Source organism: Eufriesea mexicana, unplaced genomic scaffold (assembly GCF_001483705.2).
Source record: "Eufriesea mexicana isolate 0111107269 unplaced genomic scaffold, ASM148370v2 scaffold5473, whole genome shotgun sequence".
In the NCBI taxonomy this organism is placed as follows: Eukaryota; Metazoa; Arthropoda; class Insecta; order Hymenoptera; family Apidae; genus Eufriesea; species Eufriesea mexicana.
This window is the reverse complement of record NW_016913413.1, coordinates 1-24,253: the sequence shown is the minus strand read 5'-3', so window position 1 is coordinate 24,253 and position 24,253 is coordinate 1. Positions and strand designations below refer to the sequence as shown.

The 24,253-nt window shown below is 35.5% G+C and overlaps 2 protein-coding genes across 5 annotated transcripts in view; both read right to left on the bottom strand.

Moving 5' to 3' along the window:
• LOC108552091 (GRAM domain-containing protein 2) overlaps positions 1–20,586 on the bottom strand; it is an 82,208-nt gene extending 61,622 nt beyond the window's left edge. Inside the window, exons 1-3 of one of the 4 annotated variants that reach the window (XM_017906488.1) lie at positions 20,323–20,586; positions 12,572–12,836; positions 9,869–10,048 (exon numbers count right to left, since the gene is read on the bottom strand). In XM_017906488.1, coding sequence (XP_017761977.1) covers positions 9,869–10,048; positions 12,572–12,836; positions 20,323–20,407 — 530 coding nt within the window. In that variant the 5' untranslated portion in view covers positions 20,408–20,586. Of the gene's footprint in view, positions 1–9,868; positions 10,049–11,362; positions 11,569–12,571; positions 12,837–14,229; positions 14,321–14,606; positions 14,674–20,322 lie in introns of those variants that run through there. The other 3 variants (XM_017906489.1, XM_017906490.1, XM_017906491.1) reach the window with 3 other exon arrangements.
• Positions 20,587–21,907: 1,321 nt separating this feature from the next.
• Positions 21,908–23,648, bottom strand: temp (protein prenyltransferase alpha subunit repeat-containing protein tempura; the record flags this gene model as incomplete). Its single annotated transcript, XM_017906472.1, has 1 exon — positions 21,908–23,648. A coding segment is annotated over one exon (1,219 nt), but the record flags the coding sequence as incomplete, so codon positions are not given.
• Positions 23,649–24,253: the final 605 nt, after the last annotated feature.

Here is a 24,253-nt window from a genome sequence, read left to right as displayed (position 1 = left end):
TCAATAACGCATGCTACGTCGTTTTTTTATGCGTTACAAAAATAATGTACTTTTTTTTAATTTTCCATTAGATAGAATTATTGTAAAAATTGATCGCAGTAAATTTTCTCGCGGTGTATTATCTTTTCTTCGATAACCAATTTTTATTTGATACGTCTTAATCCATACTTCAACAAACAGTTTTGCAACGCAGTTTCAACAAAGATTTGTCGTCGAAGACTTAATTACACTGTCAAATCCAGTTAAACAAATGAACCACACGTATAAATATTATTTAAACAAACGAATCAAATGTCAGACATGTAAAAAGTCATTTATCACCTGCTGCGCATATTTTCCTTATGATACAGTATAAATAATTAATCTTCACAAATTCATACGACCTATAATAACATACAATTCATTACTACGAAAATAAATAAATTACAATCTAAAAAGAAAATCAAATTTCCAAATCCTTACAAACATCTCAGTCTCGTTTAATTTCAAATGTTGTTCTATAACATTTCAAATATTCATATGTTTGACGTTCCAAAATTCATCGTCCATAACCTATAATTCCATGACCTGTTTCCTACGAATCTCATTAGAAAGCTCCACAAACACCTAGCCTGTAATAACCTATACGTCGAATAATATTTTAAGTACATAATAGAACAGACAAACGACGAGCTTTTATGTAATACTTTTCACACCCACGGTATAAGCCAGTACGGTACAAAATGTCTCATTATCCACGTCGATATTTCATCGCTCTTTGAAGATATATCTGTCGAATGTCGTGTCAATTGCCTTTCCGGGATCGCAGCGACAGATGAAGTGTCATTGCGCGCGCGGGACGCGTGCAGGGGAACACGTGCGCACGCATACGCACCCAGCGCTCTCGCACGAGCGTTTCAGAAGGCGGGAAACAGCAACGTTAAAGCCCCGGAGGTTCGACCGTCGCGTTACGAAAATCCATCGGCTAAAAGGTATTAGAAAAGGCAAGGAAGATCGGGCTAACTATCGGAAGGCTTGCAATTAATCCGACAGACAACGCGAGCCCACGGTGAAGCCTCGTATGACAACCGACATGGATTTGCGTCACACGGAATTGGCTTCCTATCATATTTCCATCGATCGAATCTAAGAAAAGACGTTGCGTGTTCGTTAGAGAACCATAGGCGAAAATATTTTAAACGATCAAGCTGATTTGTGGAATTGTATTCTCATTGTGCGAGGATATATTAGATTTTGAAGGTGATTATGGTATTGGCTAGAAATTGAATGGAAATCGTTCGAAATGATCATGCTATTATTCCTTGGAGGAATTTGAGGTTGGATTTAATAACAAAAATTTTTATTTTTGTTTCTTATTATAAGTTTCTCTTACATTTTTCATTATATTATAATTGCTGTAAAACTCTGGTCGTAATAAAATTATTATTATTGAATTATTACTAGTTCATTGATCACATTGTTTTAATTCTAGGAAAGATATCTGGAACGTCGAAAGCTTTGATAAATTATTGATCTAGCACGATACGAAAAGATCCTGCATCTTCGTTTGACAAGCTTAAAATATTGAGATTTTTCTGTAAACAAGTGGAAAGTTACCTATTCAGATATTTCTTAATAAATAATACTAGAGTAATAATATAACAATAAATTATTTTAATTTCAGAAAGTAATAATAACGATTGATAGAAATGTCAAAATATTCACTCGATAAAAATAGGACCGTAGTGAATATATACCATTTATTTAGAAATATCTATAAAAAGCGTATTCTTGGATACTATGTTCAGCTCTTTGAGGAGTTATATATATATATATATATATCCTCCATATTCTATTTACAGCACAATAGAATATCCAATTATAAATATCAGGAATGAACCAAACCAAAAGTACAAAATGATCGCGAAGTCAGAAATAGTTACAAAGCGGAGATGCGACATCGATGCAAAGGAAAAATATTAATTGTCTGCTATGCAACGATATCAGAGATCTTATCAATCTATACACACATACATCCGTCGAGATAAAACTCTTGAAAATATTATCCAAAAGTATAGAACCCAAATAAAATTGCGTAACAACCATGTTTGCCTGTTTTACGTTCATCGCGAAATTACACAAAGGAGATAAATATTTTTATCTCGATCATTTATTTGACGTACTTGTGCTATATACATCAATTCTTGATAAACTGTAATGAAAACTAGTCAACAAGTTTCTTCACGAATTACAAGACTTGTATGTTCGATGAGGAAATTATTGAAGCAATTATTACGATAGCAGAGGTTCGTAAATAAGAGGTTTTTTATCAACCAGATGATCTAGTAATACAAATATTTTTTCCCTTGCAAAGAAAATTAAACAAGCTAATTTAATTACCAGTTAATAATCCTTCGATTTTATATAACATCAATTTTGACTGTTACAGTATCCACTGCTTAATGATAGGGCTTCACGAGATGATCTGAGAAAGTGCATCATGAATTTCGTAACGGTTTTTATTTCCAAAATCTATGTACCTCTAAAACGATCGCGGTCAGGAGAGCAATATGGCCAAGTGTACTCTAAAATCGCAATAACCAACACGCTGGTTAAAACTGGATCACAGAGATTAACCTTAATATCAAGAGCCCGCATCGAGAAACCTTAGGACGTCATTCTGCTCGAGGAAGGCAAACGGATCACTGTCACGAAATTCAAGATATTTGTCCCATTTCTGCTTTATGGACGCCTGTCTTCTCCCTTTTTTTTTCATCGAGTTCAAACAACCGAGGACGAATAAACGACTAAAGGATCAAGCTTTTATATAATGGAATATAAAGGAACGTGAAAGCTCCAATTGGACAGGAACCTATAAAGTCCCCTAGGTTTTATTTACACCTGTTCTATGCACGTGTTACAAAGTACACGCTCCTCGATGAATACCTTTAATAAAGAGAGCAATTTCATCCGAAGAGTCAGTGCAGGCGCAACGAGGATTGAATATTGCCATGTTAAAGCCAGTCGTTCACCATCGTTCTTCCTCTCGCATGGGAAGCGTTTCAAGTATTATTCACGCGTTTTAAAGAGGCTGTACAATTTGCAAAGCTATTAAAACGACAGTTTAATTGATAGTAATGTATTCATCTATGAGAATAGAAAATGTAACATATATTTTTTGATACAAGGAGCTAACAGTGTAATCTTTGCTAACTTTCTTACACAAAAATTTGAATTTTTTGAAGAGCATGTGTAAAACAAAGAATATAAAATAAAGAATAGCTTTGTCTACTTTCTTTGAATAATCATGGATTACTATTTTTACTTGTTAAATTTGTATGAGAAAGAAGTTTAATGAATCTGAATATCATAAAACAATGGCTATCTGTTTTATGAATTTACCTGAGCTTATATTAGATATCATAAAATATAAGATTGAAATACGACAGTATCTTAAAAAATTTGGTAAATATTTTAGCGAAAAGAAAAATTCAATTTATTAAAAAACTGATTGTATGAAGAGAATCAGTTTCCTCAAGTATAATAGAAAAGGTAGAGAAGTTACGATGGAGACCAATGGGTTAAATTAATTGGACGCAAAAACATATCTTGAATTATTTAAATTGGTCAGATCTGGACCATTTCGTTCATCGTTTATGTCTGTTATGCGTTTACACTATCATACTTGCTCGAATGAACGAATCCAGGCGAGCAGAAATTAACCGCTGACAGATCTCATTCAAATCGGATAAGTCTCTTCCCACACACAATCAGTTTTGAACGATCAAATCTGTTCATCGAACAAATCTAAGATAAGGAGTATTAAGGGATATCTAACTTGATACAGTTCGTACCGTGTTATTCATATAGGATTTAGAAATTTTTTAATTATACTGTCGGATTTTATGAATCTTATGTATCAATATACACAATAGGAAGTATAAATCCGAAGTAATCATACATGATAAGTCTTCCTCTTTGCATGACTGGATGCGAGATCTCATGTGAGGACTGGGTATCATAATATCTACTTGTCAGTAACACGCACGGCTCCGAAGTGGTAAATTACGTTGCAATATCTTTAAATAAAAAACAAAACTGCAGTTTATATAACTATTATTATAGTATCGAAGAGGAAAAACAGACATATGAAAAAAAGAAAATGATCAGGAAAACAGTTTATAACGTACTACTAATAAAAGGATAATTTTAAAACATCCTCAATTTTATTTTATTTTAAATCTAAAATTATCATACTACCTTAAGAATCATATACATCCCACACTTTAACTCTCTCTACCCGATGAACGTATTCCTTTGTACTCCTAATTTTCTTTCAATTTTCATTCTAATAATCCTAACTATTTTACGTATTTAAATATACCTCAGAGGAACCAGTAAAGTTGGAACAAATTAAAATAAATTTTATTTACTACCAACCTTGATGATACTTCTTTGATTATTTAAAAGTATCAAGTGTAACTCGAAATTTCCAGGAGGTACCTACGAATGAAATTGATATCGTCACAGTCGCAGTCGACAGAGTTGAGAATGTGAACTGACAAATTATACCATTACAATATTTTTACACTCGATAATTCCTCATATTTTATGCGAATGCACAATTTCCATCGATCGAGACTAAGTGTTCAAATAGCTAGGACAAATAGATAGCTGATAAAAGCATATCGATCGCTGTCCCTGTGCAATACGAGCAAGAGTATCGAGAGTATATCAGGGGGTAAATCAACGAATCCTGCCCTCGGAAACGAGGATCATAGAGAAGGTCCTCGAGGTTCGAGGAACATCTCGGAAATCCGTCGAGGCACTCGATGGAAAACGGGAACGAGACCTCGGAAAAATGATTGGAAAATGTATAAATAATACACACGCGAGGGAAACGATACACAGGATGCGGGCGTGTCTTGCATACGGGAAACCTGCGTGTTCGACTTCTGTTATCGATCGTGTTGCGAAATCGTGATGATCGATAGTAATTAAAATCGTTTGTCACACGCGATCTGCTGGAAAATTCTGCGTCTCGTGCGCGTTCAGCATGCCACAGTAATTTATAACTCCATTGTGTTTACGCTGATCGGGTCTGTGCACGAGATAAGAATTTCGTGATTAACCTTTTGAACCTGTTCGACTGGAAAATCATGATACTAAACAAGCCTTTCTGTTATTTCGTCGATCGTAGCATATATTGGCGTTAATATCGAGTAACGATTAATATCGAACGGTTGGAATGCGATTATTGCCCGATAATTATCAGCCACCTCGTTCCGATTCGAAAGAATTTTGTATGGGTAATAGGATTCTATGTATGCCTAGAGTACAGGTTTATTGTGTACTGTGGTTTATTGGTACACTGTGGTTTATCGTGTACACCATGCACACAGGCACACTATGAATAGCACGAAGGTTATTGACCTTTATGATCGAGATCTTACGAAACAGTGATTAACCCATTTACATCATTCGAAAAAGTGGAAATTGGCCCATATCACCAAAATTTTTGTTATTCTATGAAGATAGGAATATTTCAAAATGATAAAAATGCGAAAAAAAAATGACATTATATAGAAAGAATTTATAATTTAATTTTATTTAGATCAATTAAGTTATACATTTATATATCCAGAAAAATTTCGCACGTATATGCGTTTCTGATGCAAATGGGTTAATGTTATTCGAAGATTCGAAACCAAATTAAATACAGTAACACATTCTAAAAAACTTGGAAAATAGTTTGCTTATCATGATGTTTATCTAGATACTTTGGTCTAACTACCTAGTCACTTGGCAACCTAGGTAAAAAAGATGTATACATTAAGCACTCTATAAATTATAAAATATGATGATTTATGCTAATATAAACATCTGAAGAAGTTCGTGACTGATTGGTATGTCGTAATAAAACGTCAGAGAAAATCAGTGATAGAACACCGGATAAATTTAAAACGTATTAAATCTACAAATTAGTACCATCAACCAGTTAAATCGTCTTTTCCAAACGATGTCGAGATATCGTAGATGGTCACTGATAATCGACCGAGACTACTCCAACAATGTTGCGACCACATATCGGTCTGTCCTCGATAATTCGTGCCTAAGAGCTGAGTAACCCAAATACCATATAAACAGGGAACGGTATATTTCCTCGATCGGTTTGTAAAGCGTATTAAGAGAAAAAAGCTCTGTATTCTCGTTGAAAGCGAGTTTGCCCTTTCCGACGTGTAGCTTTATCCGCTTTGCGATAAGGAGGATGACATTTTTGCGTCGCACGGGAAACAGCGAATGTTTGCACGAAAGCGTAAGGTTTCAACGTGTAAATATCCAAAGAATCCAGAAATCGCGGCGAAATCTCGAACATGGTCCATACATCTCTCGTGGACGACGTTTCATTTACATTCTTAGGATTGGAAGTTGAGAGACGTTAAATGATTCATAAGTTCGGACAGGCGCTTAGCGAGAATCGATATATCGAATAAAAGGAATTTTTCCAAGGAAGTATTTATAGATCGACAGATGCTACGACCTTGGACGTATGAAAGCTAATCTAAAAATAAGAGGCCAATCCTGCTGGCTTCTTACTAATAGAAAATCGCTTCTTCGATGTGTTACGGTGTACGAGCTGGTATCGTTTTTAAAAAAGTCCCGCCACGGTGTCGTTTCTCTTTCTGACGCGAGGGCGCGGTAGTGGACTTGCTATTTAGCTTGCTTTCTCGATACACGATTTTGAAGAAGAGTCATGGCACTCGTGATGATCTTATCGATAATGCGTATCGAATGTCAACAAATAAATATGTAATAAAACTGACCTTTTCTAGATTTCAATTCGATTACATGAAAAGTATTTTATTTTATAAACAGAAATACTGTATCGAATCGTAAACTCTTTGTCATAAGGACAATATAAAAGTTATATGATTTTAATGAACTCGTATGCTATGGTTATTCTTATTTCTACGCTAATTACGTATCCTATTTTAAAAATAACCTACAATCGTTTTTTTATCAAATACTGAATGAAGTTATTAACTACAGAAATATTAATACATTATGATAGATGCAAATTAGATACTCGTTAAATTATTTATAACTGAAATTTCATTAAGAATAAAGCAACCAAATGATTCGAATATAATTATAATCAAATTATCATTTTAAATCTATTATGCTTCGATATTTAATAAAAAAAAGATGCGAAACGTTGGTTTAAAAAATTAAAGACTACCTTCAAAGTCTGGCATAGATAAAATCAACATAAAAATGGAATCTCTCTTGTGTACGTTCTTGAAATTATTTGGTCTTTGTTTCACACTTTTTTTCATAGCGAATAACTCACAAATAATTGTCGAAGTGATTAAAATAAAATTTTATATCGTAAATCTATATGCAGGTTTAAGGCTATCATTTCTAAAACTAATTTTCTAATACTACGCGAAGTAATTAGTGGACTGCTTATCGATTAGCTATATCAGAAAAGGTACTCCAATTAAGTTCAGTCACATCGTAATCGTACCTAGAGCATGAGATCTTTATCTCACGTGAACTTACGTCTTAGTTTACTCGAATTACCAATTACGCGCCGAGCAAATACCCATAATCGCGATTAATTACCTGATCATCGCACAACTAACAAAATTCGTTAATATAATTTCGCAAGGGCGGATTATCATAAAAGCATCGTTTCGCAAATGAGGGAAGCTAATAGCACACCATCGAAACTTCTATCACGATACATAAAATCTAACATGATTTCTGAACTTCGCAGACCCTATTTAAAACCATCGCCATACACTCGGAGAATTTCGACTGAAAAATTAACAAACTAATAATTAATTTTCCTCAGAAATACCAGAATTATTAACGTTTCTAACGTTTAACGTCCAAGTAACTCAGGCTCTCAAAAATTTCCATAACAGACAAGGTACATTTCCATCGGTCGAATTTTCAAGCAAATCGTTACCGTGGTTCATCGAATGAGCGTTTCATCGAAATTACTTGCTCGTTTCTCGACGGTTGGGAAATAAATCATTACATGAGAAACGTAAACACTTCGATGGAACTTTGCGCTGTGGAATTATGTAATCGCAGAGAATCGAAGAGAACCAAAAGGAAGCAAAGAGAAGCAAAGAGAACCAGAGAGAACTCTCGCGTTTTCCTTATCAAAGAAATGATTTATGCCTCGATATTAAGCTGGCATAGGTGGTGCTAAAAATATTATCGTCTCGTGATGCAGAATCAACGAATCGTATCAACGTCAACGTACCACGTGATAAGACGTATCGAAAACACGTTGTAGCCTGGCGTGTTTATTTCAAACGTTATCGATGACATGGTATCGAATTGATATACACGGTGGTCCAATTAGAACGTATAGGAGAGTCACTTATCGACTAGTATTACTGAAGAATACGTGTTGCTTCCTCTTGTGCGAATTGTTGCGAGGTCAAGCATAGGTGTATCGTCGAAATTCGTTGCCAAGTGATCCTAAGAATGTTTAGAGAAAAATAATTCGATGTATCGTTGTGAGTTTAACTTAATGTTCTTTTAATTGAGGTATACGTACCAGAAAGTTTCACGTGTCGTTTACATCGTGTTTCAAAATTACTCTACGCTCTTTTACGTGTGTTGGCACTTGTGCATTGTTTCTTTCTTCGACTTCTTTTGAATAATTTTTGAAAAATAAAATTATATAATTATAATTCGAGATTCTCAGAATGTTTGTTATTATCTTGTCATTTGTGTGTCAGAAATAAATTTTCATAGAAAATAATTTATTCGAAATTCAGAATACATACACTACTAATAGAGTACATATTGTGGATTTGATGATTGATGCCATTTAGAAAAAGTTATCGAATCGAGAATATATTTGTAAATTATACCTAACATCTGCAATCTGTTATCCGAGGATGAAAGAGTTTGCCTCAATACTCAACCTCGCAGAATATTAAACGCATTCGAAAAAATGAATTGAAGAGGAACAAACGGTGTTGCTTAAAGGCAGTCGGTATACGTAGAGTTTGCTTTAATTTACATCCCATGTACTAAATATAATGTTTCTGACGATCGATATGTTAAGAGGATACACTAGCAACAGTCTTGTAAGACTATCCGTGTGAATCCAGAGATAGAACGTGAGTTCGTTTACGAGAAAAGTCAGACAAGTGATGAACCATACAGTAGAAAGTTTTAGACTCCTACGGTTGACTCTGCAATGCAAATTTCGTATGTTCCTAGAGTAGCCTAGCTCCAGGGACGTGTTCCTTTTTTCAACTACAGAGGCTCGAAGTTACCTAGCCGAAATTTTCCCTGAATTTTTATACTTCACCATGTCCAACTACTTTAGTTTTTGCAATAAATTGCAAATTTATTTAGAATTCTATCTGCGATTGTGCCTAATTTATTTATAATACTAGATGTAATATTTCCTAATCTAATATGCTATTTATAATAGTTCCTAATTTATTTCCAATGCTATTTTTAATAATTTCTAATTTATTTGGAATGATACTTGCAATAGTTCCTAATTTGATTATAGTACCATTTATTTACAGCTTCTGAAAGTGTCGAGTTCAAAGAATGAGGAAAAAATATTTTAATGATAAATTCAAATTTCCTACATGTAAAAAATTCTATAAAAACTAGAATAAAAAAATGCTTGGTCTAGGTTATTAGCCTACTATACTTAATAATATTATAAATACATTTTCAAAAACACAACAATATACGCAATTGCATATAGTACCACATGTAATTTAATTATGCATTCTTAGAAATATGACACGCTATTACAATACACTAACCTTCCATATCGACGATCATAAATGGCGTGCAATCATCGTCAGAAATAAAAGAATAAAAACATCGGACTTACCCATTGACGACGGAAGAGGATTCATCATTGTTTGATGGTCCCGACACCTGGACTTTGGGCAAGTTGTAGACATCCACCTGTCCTTGACCATACCCATGACTTTGTTGTTGGGTATGCGTCGTCGAGAATTCATCGCTGTCGCTACTCTGCGGAGGTTCTGACCCTACTCCTCCACGAGGTCTGAAAAGACAGTAGCTTCGAAATATTAAACTGATCCACCTTATCTTCGATATTTTGAATCACGTTGTTGGTTTCCCTCCGAATTCCTTGCCAAAAATACCAATTCTTATCCAGCGACACCTAGCGATATTGTATATATACGTTACTAGCCACGAGTTATCTAACGGACTTGATTACAGCACCTCGTACATGTATATCTGATGTATCGATAACCTAAATCTGATTCGACAGTCGATAACCACGATTTCTTGTTCGATTATCGGGATTTTTATTCGTATTTTTTTTAAAGAAATTATCGTGAGATAAAATCGATAAATTCCATTCTTAACGACTTACAAAATTTGTCAAAGTTTATTTTGTGATTGAAAAAATAAATGTGGTTAAAAAAATCTAATATTTCGTTGTTTTCTATTACCGTGTTTCTGTCTCCGCCATTGATGCCAGGGTAAGTATCTTAATTTAAGATAACGCTAAAATTGAGACAGATAAGAAACAGAATAATGCAATCTTATATTAAATTGTTGTAACAGGAAAGAAATCATCCACATACGTGAATGATGTGTTTAACCTTGTGCAAGATTCACGTGCGTCAGGTACTCGTTTCTCTCGAGTGACGTAAAATCTCGAAATGATAATAGTCGAGATAAATAGGAAGAAAGTTTGTTTTCATGCGTAATATAAAGACTCGATTTTAATAGAGTTGAGTAATAATTAACGAATATACCGATTGATCTGCGATTTCGTAATTTCCATGGAATCTTGAAATACATAGTTCACGATACCGTTATATGATTCAGAAGTTAATAGATGAGACGAGAAACGAGTTTTTAAAAGTCACACCTGCGATGAGTATTGTCGTAGCTAGCAGTCCAATAGAGGGGCGCCACTGTCCCACGTTACGGCTACACTGTCACATGCAAAAACTGACTCGAAATTAGGTCTTCTCCCACGAGCCGCCACTTCAATTACTTTAGACTTCCTATGTGCTCCTTCCGTTCTTCATTGTGCATGGCATTGGGGGCCTTGATAACTTTCCGTAGAAAAATTCAAACGACCCGGAAACTCGCTCGGTCAATACGGTCGCAGCATCATTTCTCCCCGAGAAACAGCTCGGAAGATCAATGAGACTTTCATCGGATAACATATGAATACTTGTTCTTTTACGAATTGCCCCCCTCCCCGCCCCGGTTTCCTTTCGTTTTTTCGAAATAACAATCGATGGTTTAGTTCACTTTTCGAAGATTGCCTCTTCTAACACGATGCACCGACTTTCCTCATCTCGATGAAGCGAGAACGTATCGAAAATAAACGAACCTTCTTCGGTCAGTTCTTGAAATAAAATAAGAAAGTAGACAACGTGGACCGTATGTTCCACAGAAGTTCGCAGTGAAAATACGGCAATGCGGTGTGTGGAACGTGCTGCAGTCCGCACTCGTGCGACTCCTCGCTACTCGACGACACTTTCGCGGATGTACACCAATGGTACAGCACCATTGGATGTACATGAACGCACACTCAGCTGTTTCGGCGCGTCTGCGCCAGTCCTGCCAGCTATTGACCGAATACCACGCTGCTGGTTGTATAGCTATATAGCTCGCTTGCTTCGTGGACGCGTGTGCACAGATCTGTGCATGCGAACATGTGTACGACTCACACAGAGTCGCTGTGATCGCATCGCTGCACCCACTGGTACCTCTGAAAAACGGCCGGCAGAGGGATCATGGTGCCGGTCAGCTGATCGCGAATGTGTTTCCCGGACTAACCCAATCTACTTCCGTCTCTTTCCGCCGCGTGATAACTGTAATAACACGAGTGAAACAGAGCGATACACGTGCGCAGTCTCGCGCTCGTACATGTTTACGGTGAACGTTTAATTGCCTCATGGGCTGGCGAAATAAAAATAACTTCCTCATTAAGGGACTACCGGTGTTCATCGCATGGCTGACAGTAGCGTAACAAGAGTATCATGGCTCCTGAGCGAACGAAGATGTTCGATGCACCGATGATGCGCTCAACGACTGAATCAAAATTTTGTGATTCGTTTTGTTACTTCAATTTCGTATCATCGACAAACTAAACACGTTTCACACGATAAAATTTATATATCCGGTAACTAAATTTCACATACAAATTTGGCATTTCAGATGAACGATTACTGAAATATATCGAATACAAGCAAGAACGAAAATGGCATGTAACATATGGAAATAAAGCATGATGTAAATGAGGCACAATAAGGCATATTATCGTTTTACCTTTTTCAGTTATCACGATACTTGATCTTTCAAATTATTCACAAAATTCATTTTACGAAAAGTTGTCCTATATTTATGGTAACACACCCTACACACCACCCGATGGCCAGCCTCCCGCAACAAAATGCGCAGTATTCCTATTCCCCGTGCGAGAGAGGGAACACAGAGACGATTACATTTGCGGAAATCGCTATCTCTGACACGGATGTATCCGGAGGGATCCACTGAACCGTTACGAGTGTACACGCGATAGATCAGAGAGACTTACGTGGGCATTGACACGACCGGACAGCCGAGTTGCAAAAGATTTCTGGCGAGGTATTCCGGCGCAGGTGCGTCGATCGCAGGTGCGGAGTGCCTAGCGGGCCGGACTGGTGTATCATCGCTTTTATCTGGTGTCCATGTCATGGACACTGATGATTTTCCATCGAATGATGATACGTACAATCGATTATGATCGACGATATTCGAGTCCGATGATTTCGGTAGCCTGAGAGAGCCAGTTCGTCTTATTGGCGCGCCTAGTTCACTATCTAAAAAAAATAAAAATTTTTTATTTTCAAAATGTATTTCTGGTTATGAAAACGGTTTGTTATATTTTTTTTTATTTTCAGATTTTTATTTGCTTTCTGGATTTCTGTATACTGAAAATAATTTTCGAATTATTATTAGCACGTGCTGCATATAACACTCATGGTATATTTTCAATATTTTATTTTATTTGTTTGAATTTCTAAGCATAAACAATTATATTATCATAAAAAATGTAATAATATTATAGGTTGGTATATTCTATCGTAAAAAGTAGCGAATACATCGTATTCCATTGATGGTATACGTGCTGCGTATACGACTGTTTCATGTCACTGCGATGTACACAAATATGAACAAATAAATGGAAATATAAAAACACATCCAAAATGTAAACAAACAGAGGAATAGAAACAAACAAACCGAAAATGAAAATAGACAAGTCGACGGTGTAATACACAATACACGACACAATTCAAGAAATTGAAAATATAAACAAACACAAATAAACTGAATCGATACACAATGAAACTGAGAGGTAAATAAATAGATTGAGAGTGTACTATTTTGACGATTCTACATAAATGATTACTGATATGACACGAAACAAGTGACAAACTAGATTTCTTTAGGTTATTAGATTAAAATTAGGTTAGTTTTACAACAGCGGCGTACATATGAATGACATTTATATGTTTCGAGTAATCATTGCATAATGAATTCGATATTGAAAGCACTCAAACCCAATGAATCATTAAAAATTTTCATTTAATTTAAACAAGCTGTTTACTATAAAATAAAAATACTATGATCGAGTTATATTTTCGTAAAACTCTGTCGATATTTTTTATAATAAATTCGTGTGTTTCTCAATACTGCACATATGTATATTTTTACAGCTGATGAGGCAGTCCCACGTGTCCTGATAATACTGTGTCAACATTTTACCCATCTTTGGACAAAAACCGGCGTTTTAAAATACGAAATACGAAAACAAAGTACTGATGCAAATGAATTTATTTTTGGAACATTTATCTCATTTTTTCCGTTATTTCGTTTAAACTAACGAGAATATATCAAACATATGATTTAAACGACACACTTTGCATTACAGTTATCAAAAGCACTCGTTATCGGCATTATAAGGAACATACGTAATCGCTATTCGAGAATAATGATTTATTTCTCAAATTTACTGAAGATTCGACACTGCCCAACTTCAACGTAAAAAATAAATCAGAGAAAATTATAAGGACGTAAACAGTGGTTCATAGTCCAAACGAAATTTAGGTTCATGTGACGGGCAATATTTATAAATATATTTAACAGGTCACAACCGTTATAATCGTTTCATTCCTTCCACGAACATGTTTAAAAAGCTGTGACGTTTATCACCTGAGTATCCTCGTGCTGACATTGTTATCGGATGTACGCGTTACTTTCCTCGGGAAACATTAATGAAGAGCGAACGCAAACAAATAGCCCAATAAACGATAAACGAGAAAATCACGAACGTCTAATGCAAACGGAAGGTTCGCTGAATAAGCGTCGACTGGTGTTTAAGAAACAGGTGTGGTGATGTTAAGAAAGACACGATTCTTGTCTATTCTTGAGGACACTGCTTTAATTCGTTTAAAACCGTCTTGCATTACGTCAACCTTAGTATTAGTGTACTATGTCTTCGGTTTCTCATAAGTTACGTGAGCGTATTATAGACATGCTTCTGTAATCAAATCAACGCAGTCTGCTCATGCATATTCGGGCTGGCTTACCTCGTATCTGATCAATTCGCAGCGGCATTGGAAATGATCCTGACGATTGGTGTAAAAACAAAGATAAACGAAGGAAAAATGAAACAAAGTTGTTGAACGAGTTTTTTTTTTAAAAAAGATTCCAAGAGACGGAAACGATGACACGAGTATATTTTCTCGGCTGTATTAACACGTTTCGTTTTCCCAAAGCGAAGGTGCTTCGAATCTGCAGGAAAAATAGCTTTGATAAAGTTTTTATTGATATATCTGTATAAATGAGTCTATAGATAATGTTCAAAAAGTAATGTAAACGAAGGGAAAAGAGTAAAAATGAATGTAAAATCAGGATATAAAAAATATGCAAAAGGTAGAAAATAAGGTAAATATATAAATTTTAAAAAGTACGAAATAAATACGTATAGAGATAGAAAATAAAAGAATTCTAAATCTACAGAAAATAGTATTGCGAGTATATGAAATCTATAAAAGATATTAGAAGAATCTGAAATTTATAAAGAATGATATTACAAGAATTCCATATTTGATGGTCCTTGTATTTTTGATATTTTGCTTTTGGTTTTATTTATCTAATATTACTTATGTCGTAGGTCATGGACAATCCACGTGGCACGAATCGTGTTAAGAATGAATCACTGATTATTCTCCTTCGCGTTGAAGGTGCCGGAACAATATAGTAACGTTTGAAAAACGACTTGGTGAGCCTCTGACTAACGACTAAAAACTTGAGTATCTCACTTAGGTACAAGGACAATCACGATTTTTGGCAAGGGGCCGCGCATCCTTCTCGGGAGTGCCGCATTTCTCTGAACAAGTTTACGACAAGTATGATTTTGTGGATTTAGCTTGATTCAGAATTATTTCCAGAATTCGTCATATCCAGGGAGTTCCACGATGTTGTAACCACGAGGAATTCCCACAATTTCGAACGTAAACTGACGGACCACTCTTGCTTTCTTAAGAAATATTATCTCTTTCACCGCGGTACTCTTAGGTAAATTTTATTAATACGAAAAAATATACACGCAACCATTATTAATTGTTATTATAAATAATCGTGGTATATATAATTATTATTATATTTAAATTGTTATAATTTAAATATAAAATAAATATACCAATGAACAAAATGAATGAGAATAAACTATAAGTGTATTACACACAACGTATATTTATGGTTTTAGCGAAAGAATTAACCCTATGGGAACCTCAGATGGAAGAATTTTAAAAAATTTTCGAAACCATAGGAGCTATCAATTTGAGCTTATACATATACGTACCATATATTTTTTTAAATATGAAAAAATATATAAAAGAGGATAAAAAGATTTATAAGGTACAAAATAATTTTTCAAATTATTATTTCTTTTAATGTATTCTGGGTAAAATTTTCTCTACGAATATGCCAACCACTTATTTTCCTTTTTTCAGACCTATTCGATAAATATGTCATGCAAATGCAATAAAATATTGGAATATCCGTCAAATTTATCTGTTTAGAATAAAATCTGTAAACGAGTGATTCTTGTCTGTTTAAACTTGTTCATTCGGACAACTCTGATAATCCAGGTGGCCAACAAATATAGGTGACCAACGAAGTTGCCGAAATATGATCAATTTAAGTGGTTCAAGGAATGTTTGCTCTTCCGTACGTGTATAGCTAAACTAACTCTCTGGTTCCAATCGTAACACTTCCGATAGATTTACTCAAGGAAACCGATTTCTCTCACATAACCAGTTTTTCAATCACTTGGGATAAAAGATTGGATTTTTCTTAGCCAAATCTTGCTCCAACAACGATCTTGTGTTTCATCGTGTCGAGCAGAAAATAACATTAAGCAAGTTCTCATGAAGAACATAGCTATTCCAGAAAATGATTTATTTTTTGTTCTGAGTTAATTTATAAAGAAGTTTTCCATACTAAGGTAAAAGTAGGTTACTTTTACGTAGTATGACTTTTAAATTTATGGGAGACAATTATTTTCCTAGAGTATACTATGGCACTCAGCTAATGACGAGAACGACTTTCACGTGGAATCGGCTCTTTATATTGAAAATTAACAAAATATTCTTACTACATATCTCAAAAAACAAGAAGATATAAGCAGTAAGTAAATAAATATAAATATGTATAAACAAACATAAGAAATTCGTATAACACAACTGATGTGTCGCTGGTTATAAAAGTCCATATTACCTATTAAATGTGTAAGTTATGAGTCAGAACTTCCTACAGACTTAAAAATATTTAAGAAAGAATTAATTATAATGAGATAGGTCCAATTCACTGAAATGAAGAATATACTATTTCAAATGAGAATGTGGAAAACGCTAGAATTATCAAACCAATCAAAATGTCTTGTTCCAGACTTTTTATTTTTGTATTTATTAAAAACAAGCAGCCTGATACTGGAATGTAAACATATATACCTGACTATTTCTATTACAACTTGAATTATTCTACAATATTATAAAAATTCTGTTACAACTTCAGTTATTATCATTAATGTATGTAACATTTAAACATCACGAGTTAATAGTTTTAATAATAATCAGTAAGTCTACATCCCAGCCCTAGAACAGTTCTTAAAAAATACTCATTTTTCAACAGCCCTCTGACCATCACACCAGCCCTCTCAAATCTACACCAAGAAGAATCCATTAACTTTGCAATCATGCAACAGCAGCAGCAAATTTATTCCATCATCGTTTATCATAAAAGTCATCTCAAGAGCCGTGAGCAAGAACGCGACACGTCGTGAGGTGGCCAGGCCTGACAATGAAAAAGTGTACAGAATGAAAAAGACCATTGGTGGATCCATGAGAGACGATAACCGTAATATCGTCAGAGCTCTACTGATAGCACGTCCAAGTTCCATTTTATCCGTGTGCTCGTTAGTTTGGTCTCAATTAGTATTAAGTGAGCGCATATGTGCACGTCCGTTCCTCACGGAGAAGGTCGCGAGTTCAGAGTTATTTCGTGACAAGGAGGACAGATTCTACGCAGAAACGATTTTTAATCGGTCCAAACGGGGACGTGGGTCTGGTGTCCACCGCTTGTTCTTCTTCAACGCGTTTTTTTACCAAAGTACGCGTGACCGGGATAAGCTATTTGTTTATCGCGATGCGGCAGAGCGTAATCCGTCGCAACGATCGTAATGAAACGCATTGCACGAAGGACTCTGCACTCTGTTTACGATGAGCATGCCAACAGCAGATTAAACCGATCTAAAAATAGTTTGTCAGGCGGCATCGCAATGAAAATTTTCACATTTATATGGAATCAGTCAGACTGTTTGGGGCAGGAGCTATTAAAATAGATTTATGCGACGACGCGTGAACGTTGCTACGATTAAGGAACAGAAACTAGGTGTTACCTAGGAATTCATCGCTTGATCTATTTTGTTCCTTTTCTTATTTTGAATATTTGTAGAAATTCTTTTTCTTTAAATTTTCTTAGAATACTATACAGTGAAATTATTTTTATCTAATATGAAGTTTCGTAGTTAATAAAATAAGATTTTTTATATGAAATAAGTAGAATTTAGAAAAAAATAATTTAATAATGCAACCCTTGTAGAAAAAAGTTTGTTAGTAAACGAAAAATGGAATAATCCTTTTTACTAGCGAAATCATGATAATGCTCTAAACTTCGAATATTAATTGAATAAATTATATCATATGTATCATATTTTAATTGTGCAATAAAATTTATTATTCCACAAATTTTTTGCATTATACAATATTTCATTCCTCTTTGTCACGAGAAATTTTGGATACCTTATAATATCCAATTATTATCGTATTTTCATTACCGTCGTTTTATTACAGACTTATGTAGAAATTAAAAAAAAATTTAATATAAATAAAAATATTTGCGTATTTCCCTGATGCAATAAATTTGATTTCGCTTATAAGCAAGCCTCTGTAGCTAAGGTGGATGAATAGTTCCTGTTTGTTAAGTATTACAGTGGTATGGATGCCAATCACCATAGGGTTAAAGTTCATCTGATAGTAGTGTTATTTCTCGAGCATCTATCTTCCGTTTGTATTGCTCATATAGATATGCATATTCGCACGAAGCAAACGGTATCTTTAAGAGAACGAACCTAATTGTAGAATGTTAGTAAAACGGTAACAAGGTAATGTGTCGTATATAATGCTTGGAAAATTATTTTTAAATCGTTATAGATTACCTACAATGTTTATAGATAACAGAATTTTAATTTACTAACAAGAAAATCAAGAAAAGGCTAATCACTGAAAGCGACAAAGATAAAAACGATCATAACTGTATGTGAAATATAAATAAAAAATTACAGCTACTTTCCAGTAATAAATAAACAAATATATAAAATCATTCAATTCTTTTTAATATCCCAGAGATTCATCACTAATTCCTGAAATTTGAAACTTTCCAAATTTCAAAACTGACCTAGTTTTCTTCTCAATCTTTAATTTTCTTCAAAATTCTTTAATTTGTTTGCAATTCAAATCTATATATTTACTACTAATTATCATCTACGAGTATTTCAAATAAAGACATTTCTTTCACAAAGAGTACTTGAAGACGTTATCTTTGATTGAAAGAACGTACATGAATGAAGTCATTTATTTTCTTAGAGGCTTAACGTCTACATCTTTGGATCGAGATTTATAATCCTAGGAAACATTACAGAAATCCGTTGAAAGGCTACTTTATCGTTTTGCGTGCACGTTTAAACAGAGCATTTCTTACGAACACTACATAGGCCTCTTGCTTGGCGATGCATCGATCCTCTTAAGGGATTTTCCTCGGTTTGACGAAACATGGCAAGCTTCTTCCCCACGTGAATTGTTATTTGAACAAAATTTACACATTCTAAGGGAACGCTAAGTGGAGCGTGACGTCGCTTTGAACTCACTCACAGATGCCACCCTGTCTATGAATAAAGGATCAAGAGGGATGATGGTGAATCTATACACGGTTAATTGGGTAATAGGTCAAGGTTCGATACCTCTCTATCTTTACTGCTGATTTTTGCCATGAACGTATCGAATTCCAATTTTCATATTATCTTCGTTGCAATTTTTCTCTTTCGTTACGTTTAAGTATATTCTGTAATTATTAAAAGAGGTAATTTAAAGGAAAATATTTTATCGTTGTGTTATAATAATTATGGTATATTATTACCGTTATATTCCATGAAAATGTATATCAGATATAGCAAAGACGAGATAATTGAATAGATAAAGCTCGTACGCAGTCAACAAGATAAGATTTGCCCATTTTCGTTATAATAGAAAGTATGTTTCGCGTATTCTCACCATATTACTAAGCTAATCATTCGAATATTCCATATGATACTTCAGAATAACTAATATTTCGAGATACTTTAACTGGGTATAGTCTCTTCGATGGAAATAATTAAATATATAAAAAATAAGCGAATTCGCTTATTTTAAAAAAATCAAGGTTACTGTTAACGCTCGAAGCTTCCATCTAAGGTGCATTTACAACGCAAGCTATAAATACTCGAGCGATATATAACATCGATATAAAATAGTAATTACTTATCTACCAATATCAACGAAAAACCACCTATACTCCATCGGCTTCTATACATATTAACAATGAAGATATTATAACCTTCTAGAAAATTGCAAAAAAATGAATTATTCCATAAAATAATAACTACTTACTGTAAATAATTCGATAAACAGAAAAGGTTTGTCTTACCTTTGTTTTGAACGATTTGGATTCGGCTTTGCTTGGAGAAATCATCGAGGTTACCCTGGATGGTGGATCCAGTTTCAGAAGCCATCTATTCGGCTTCCGATCTATTCGATTTTTGGTAAACAAACGGAGGAAAACAACTCGTCCGACCCGCCACTGCACACCTCGTCGCGTCGTTTCTTCGATGTACCGTACTAGTGGAATTTCTGAGGATGCCTATCGACCGACTCGTCGTACTTCGTAGCACAATCGAACTGATCGACCAATGAACGTAATAGACAATAGTCACGTGCGAGTTTCGACAAATATATTAAGAGTAATCCGTAGACAATGTTATACCTAATACAGGATACAAGTTTTGCACGATTCTTGTCACTCTAGATGAACCCATGCCAATGTATATACAAGATTCGTGAGAACTTATCGATCGATTGCTTAGTCGATGAATGTCATATCTTTTATTACCGACCTACAATAATTATCACGTATCGATCGATACTAAATATCGATAGAGAAGACGATATTAACTTTCACTCGAATAATTAAAATTATCTCCTGTAAATATTAAATTGCGATATTTATCGTTAATCTAATTACCTCTAGTTATAGATGATAGTGACATTTTTGGTTACTAATACCACTATGTTTTTACGACGCATAGTATAACCAATGTTCCAGGGAAGATAAATATGCGATACATCTCGTTCGAAATGATTTCACGAATATTGACGAAACTTTCACGTTTGTAGGTATAGCATTGAAAAACGTATAATTTCACAGATTTTACGTTCTCTCGTCCATGTGAGCATTAATTCTAGAAGTTGAAGGGTATTGGAAGATTAAGGTCAAGACAAGCGGGACGTTGCATTAGGGCCAAGTCCGTTTTACGAAGAAACATACACGCATATACCAAGGGCGTAATTGCATCGATGAAGAATGCAAGAAAATACGAAAATTGTTGTCGACAGGGTTCACTGAACTTTATTAACATGTAACAATGAAACGGAAGTTATAGGACTTGGTGGACGAGAAATCTGACGATCGCACGCGTTTAACGACCGTTCCCGGTAGACTGACGAGAAATTCAGTCAAAAGTCTAAAGGTTTATTTTTGGTCAGATTGTCGTGCCAAAGGAGGATAACGTGGCCAATGTCGCATACGTACTAGTGGCGTCAAAACAATTGGCCTGACGATGTAAACGGCCTGCGTTCACAGGCCGCCGCTATTCTATAAGGTGACTAAAAACACATGGTTACAAAACTAACATTTTTTTTTTCTTCTTTCATTTCATACTTTATCAACGTCCGACTATACACATTTATTCCGCGATAATACTTCCCTATAGCCTCAAAAGACACTTTTCCTTTTTTACCACTCAATTATAGTGTACTTGTACTCTCGAACGCTGAACAACGTTTAGAAAATCAAACGTTGTTCAATTTTCGATTTATCTTCTCAGTTAATCGTCACGATACAACATATCGCATTCGGTTATTGAAAATTTCCTTAAACAATACACGGTAAATGTCTCAAAAATAAGTATCGATACTCATTCCATTTTCATCTACGTTGTACATTATATCTTGCGTTATCGAAAACGATACTATATCATTTGACAGTGCTGTCCAATCTCAGCTCTACGGTATGCAGAGCGTTTCACACTCTATCACACGTGCTATACACTTCTCGTCTATAGCCATTTGTTTTATGAGCAAGGTAGAAAGAGAGAGAAAAAAAGTGTGAGAGAGAGAGAAAGAGAGGAGGCAAATCACATTAGATTCGTTAATCTGTTTTCTAGCTCTCTTTGCTCTTACAGCGATGACATATAAAGGGGAACAAAGCCACGTAAGGGGCCCCTCTCGTAGACAGCACTGATTTACGCGCACAGAGTTCGTCGCGCGAACGAATCAGACGAGAGAGCACTATTGAGATACAATTCATGGATAGAGTATACGTCTAAGAATAACGTCTGCGTGTAATACAGAATAAGAGAGTTATTGCATGGTTTTTACAGTGGCATATTAAACTATCCCCGATACGAATAGAATTATGTGTCTTATTACGCATACGTTATCTTTCGTTCCAAAGTAAAATTCTCGTCGTAACAAGATCACGATCTGATCTCGAACCCGATGCTCTGGAGAAATTTAAAGAACCTCTTAACCAGCATCTTTTCGTGTTGATCTCGTTTGGTAGCCAGATCAGCGATCTTGTTAGTGCGCGCGCGGAATGCTTGCACGAGAAAATCGTGGCACAACGTCACGTCGTCGTTCAACAAAGTGGTTGACATTTTCTCAACATTTTTCCCTTCGGTCGACTCGTCAACGGATCGGCCGTCGGCATCGTGTTCATCCCCGTGGCAGGAATACTTCGACGCCATGAAACACACGAGAAGATACGCGAGGAATCTACGATGGCACCAAAGAGCCTCATGATCGTCGTACGTGCAGATGGCACTGTCGTTCGCGCGGCATTCTTCCAACCAATATGACAAAGCACGGAAATACGCGTGTTGCTTCGTTCTCGAAGCCGCTCTTGACTCCGCGTTCGCTGCATCGAATAACCTCTGCAGTTGATGCGTGTCCCCTGTATCACTGATGTTCGATTTAATATAAGCGAATAGTTCCTCTTTCCATTGCTCTCCGGCATCCGGACACTTTAGAAACCATTCCCTCGGCAGTTCCTTCGACTCGAACATGTACTTCTTTAGCAGAAACTGTCGATAGGATAGCCCGCTGTAATCCGACACATGCCGTTGACACCAAGTGAGCGAATTCTTCCATTCCGATTCCAGGCTCGGATAAGCAAATCCTCGCGACTCACGGAGAGTCATTACATGACGTCTATGACTCCAAGCATGATAGTTGCTCGCATATCTGTCCGCGCACGTCGTTGCTATATCCAATTCTGTACAAAGAGGCGATTCCACTGATTCCGGGTCGTAACGTCCATCCTTAGCGTTCAGTATGTACGACAATAACCACCGTCGGTAGGCGAACACCTCGAAGCATTTCGGCTTATGATAAAGCACCAGCCGGGAGAAAAAGAATTCTTCAGATGCTTCCAACTTGTGATTCCGTACTAGCTCCCGTCGCATGTTCCAGAACGTCGTGACATCTGGATTCAATAACAATGCACCCAGCAACCATCTTGCTATTGTACTAGGCTCCTCGCGTCTGTGTTTATTTTGTCGAAGTTCAAAGAGACGGCGATAAGCGTAGCAGTAAAGTGGTTGTACGCACCATGACGCTAACCCGAGGCAATCCTCTTGGTGAAATACCGGCGATTTGTTCTCATTGTCTTCTGCGGGGATTATTTCGAAACTTTTCCTGAAATTGCAAACGGGTCAACGATTTACTCACGCGAATTCTTGCATTCGGTAAATATCAGCTTGCAGCTGCAGAAAACAGTTCAAGTAACGGATAAAATTTATTTTCCACATGGACATTCCGAACTTGATTTTTTACGAAAAAATCACAAGACACTTTTCGAATGTGTTTTTGAAAAATGGGTAAATCGTAAGACGTGAAAAATGCTACGAATTAGCTGATGCTGTAAAGAATATTTATAGACTGCCATGGAAACGATACGAAATTGTAAATATGCACGATATTGCCTACTACCTAATTTAAAATCAATTTGAAACACACATACGCACAAATATATATATATATATATATGCATATACATGTGTGTATATATATATATATGCATATTTTACATATATATTACATATACACATATGTGATATATATGCATGCATGTGTATATATGCAAGCATGCATATATATATGTACACATGTATGCATATGCGAGAAAGCTAGTGAGCAAGAAGGCGAGCGAGAGAGACAGAGACAAAGACAGAGGAAGGGGGAGAGAAAGAGAGAGAGAGAGAGAGAGAGAGAGAGAGAGAGAGAGAGAGAGAGAGAGAGAG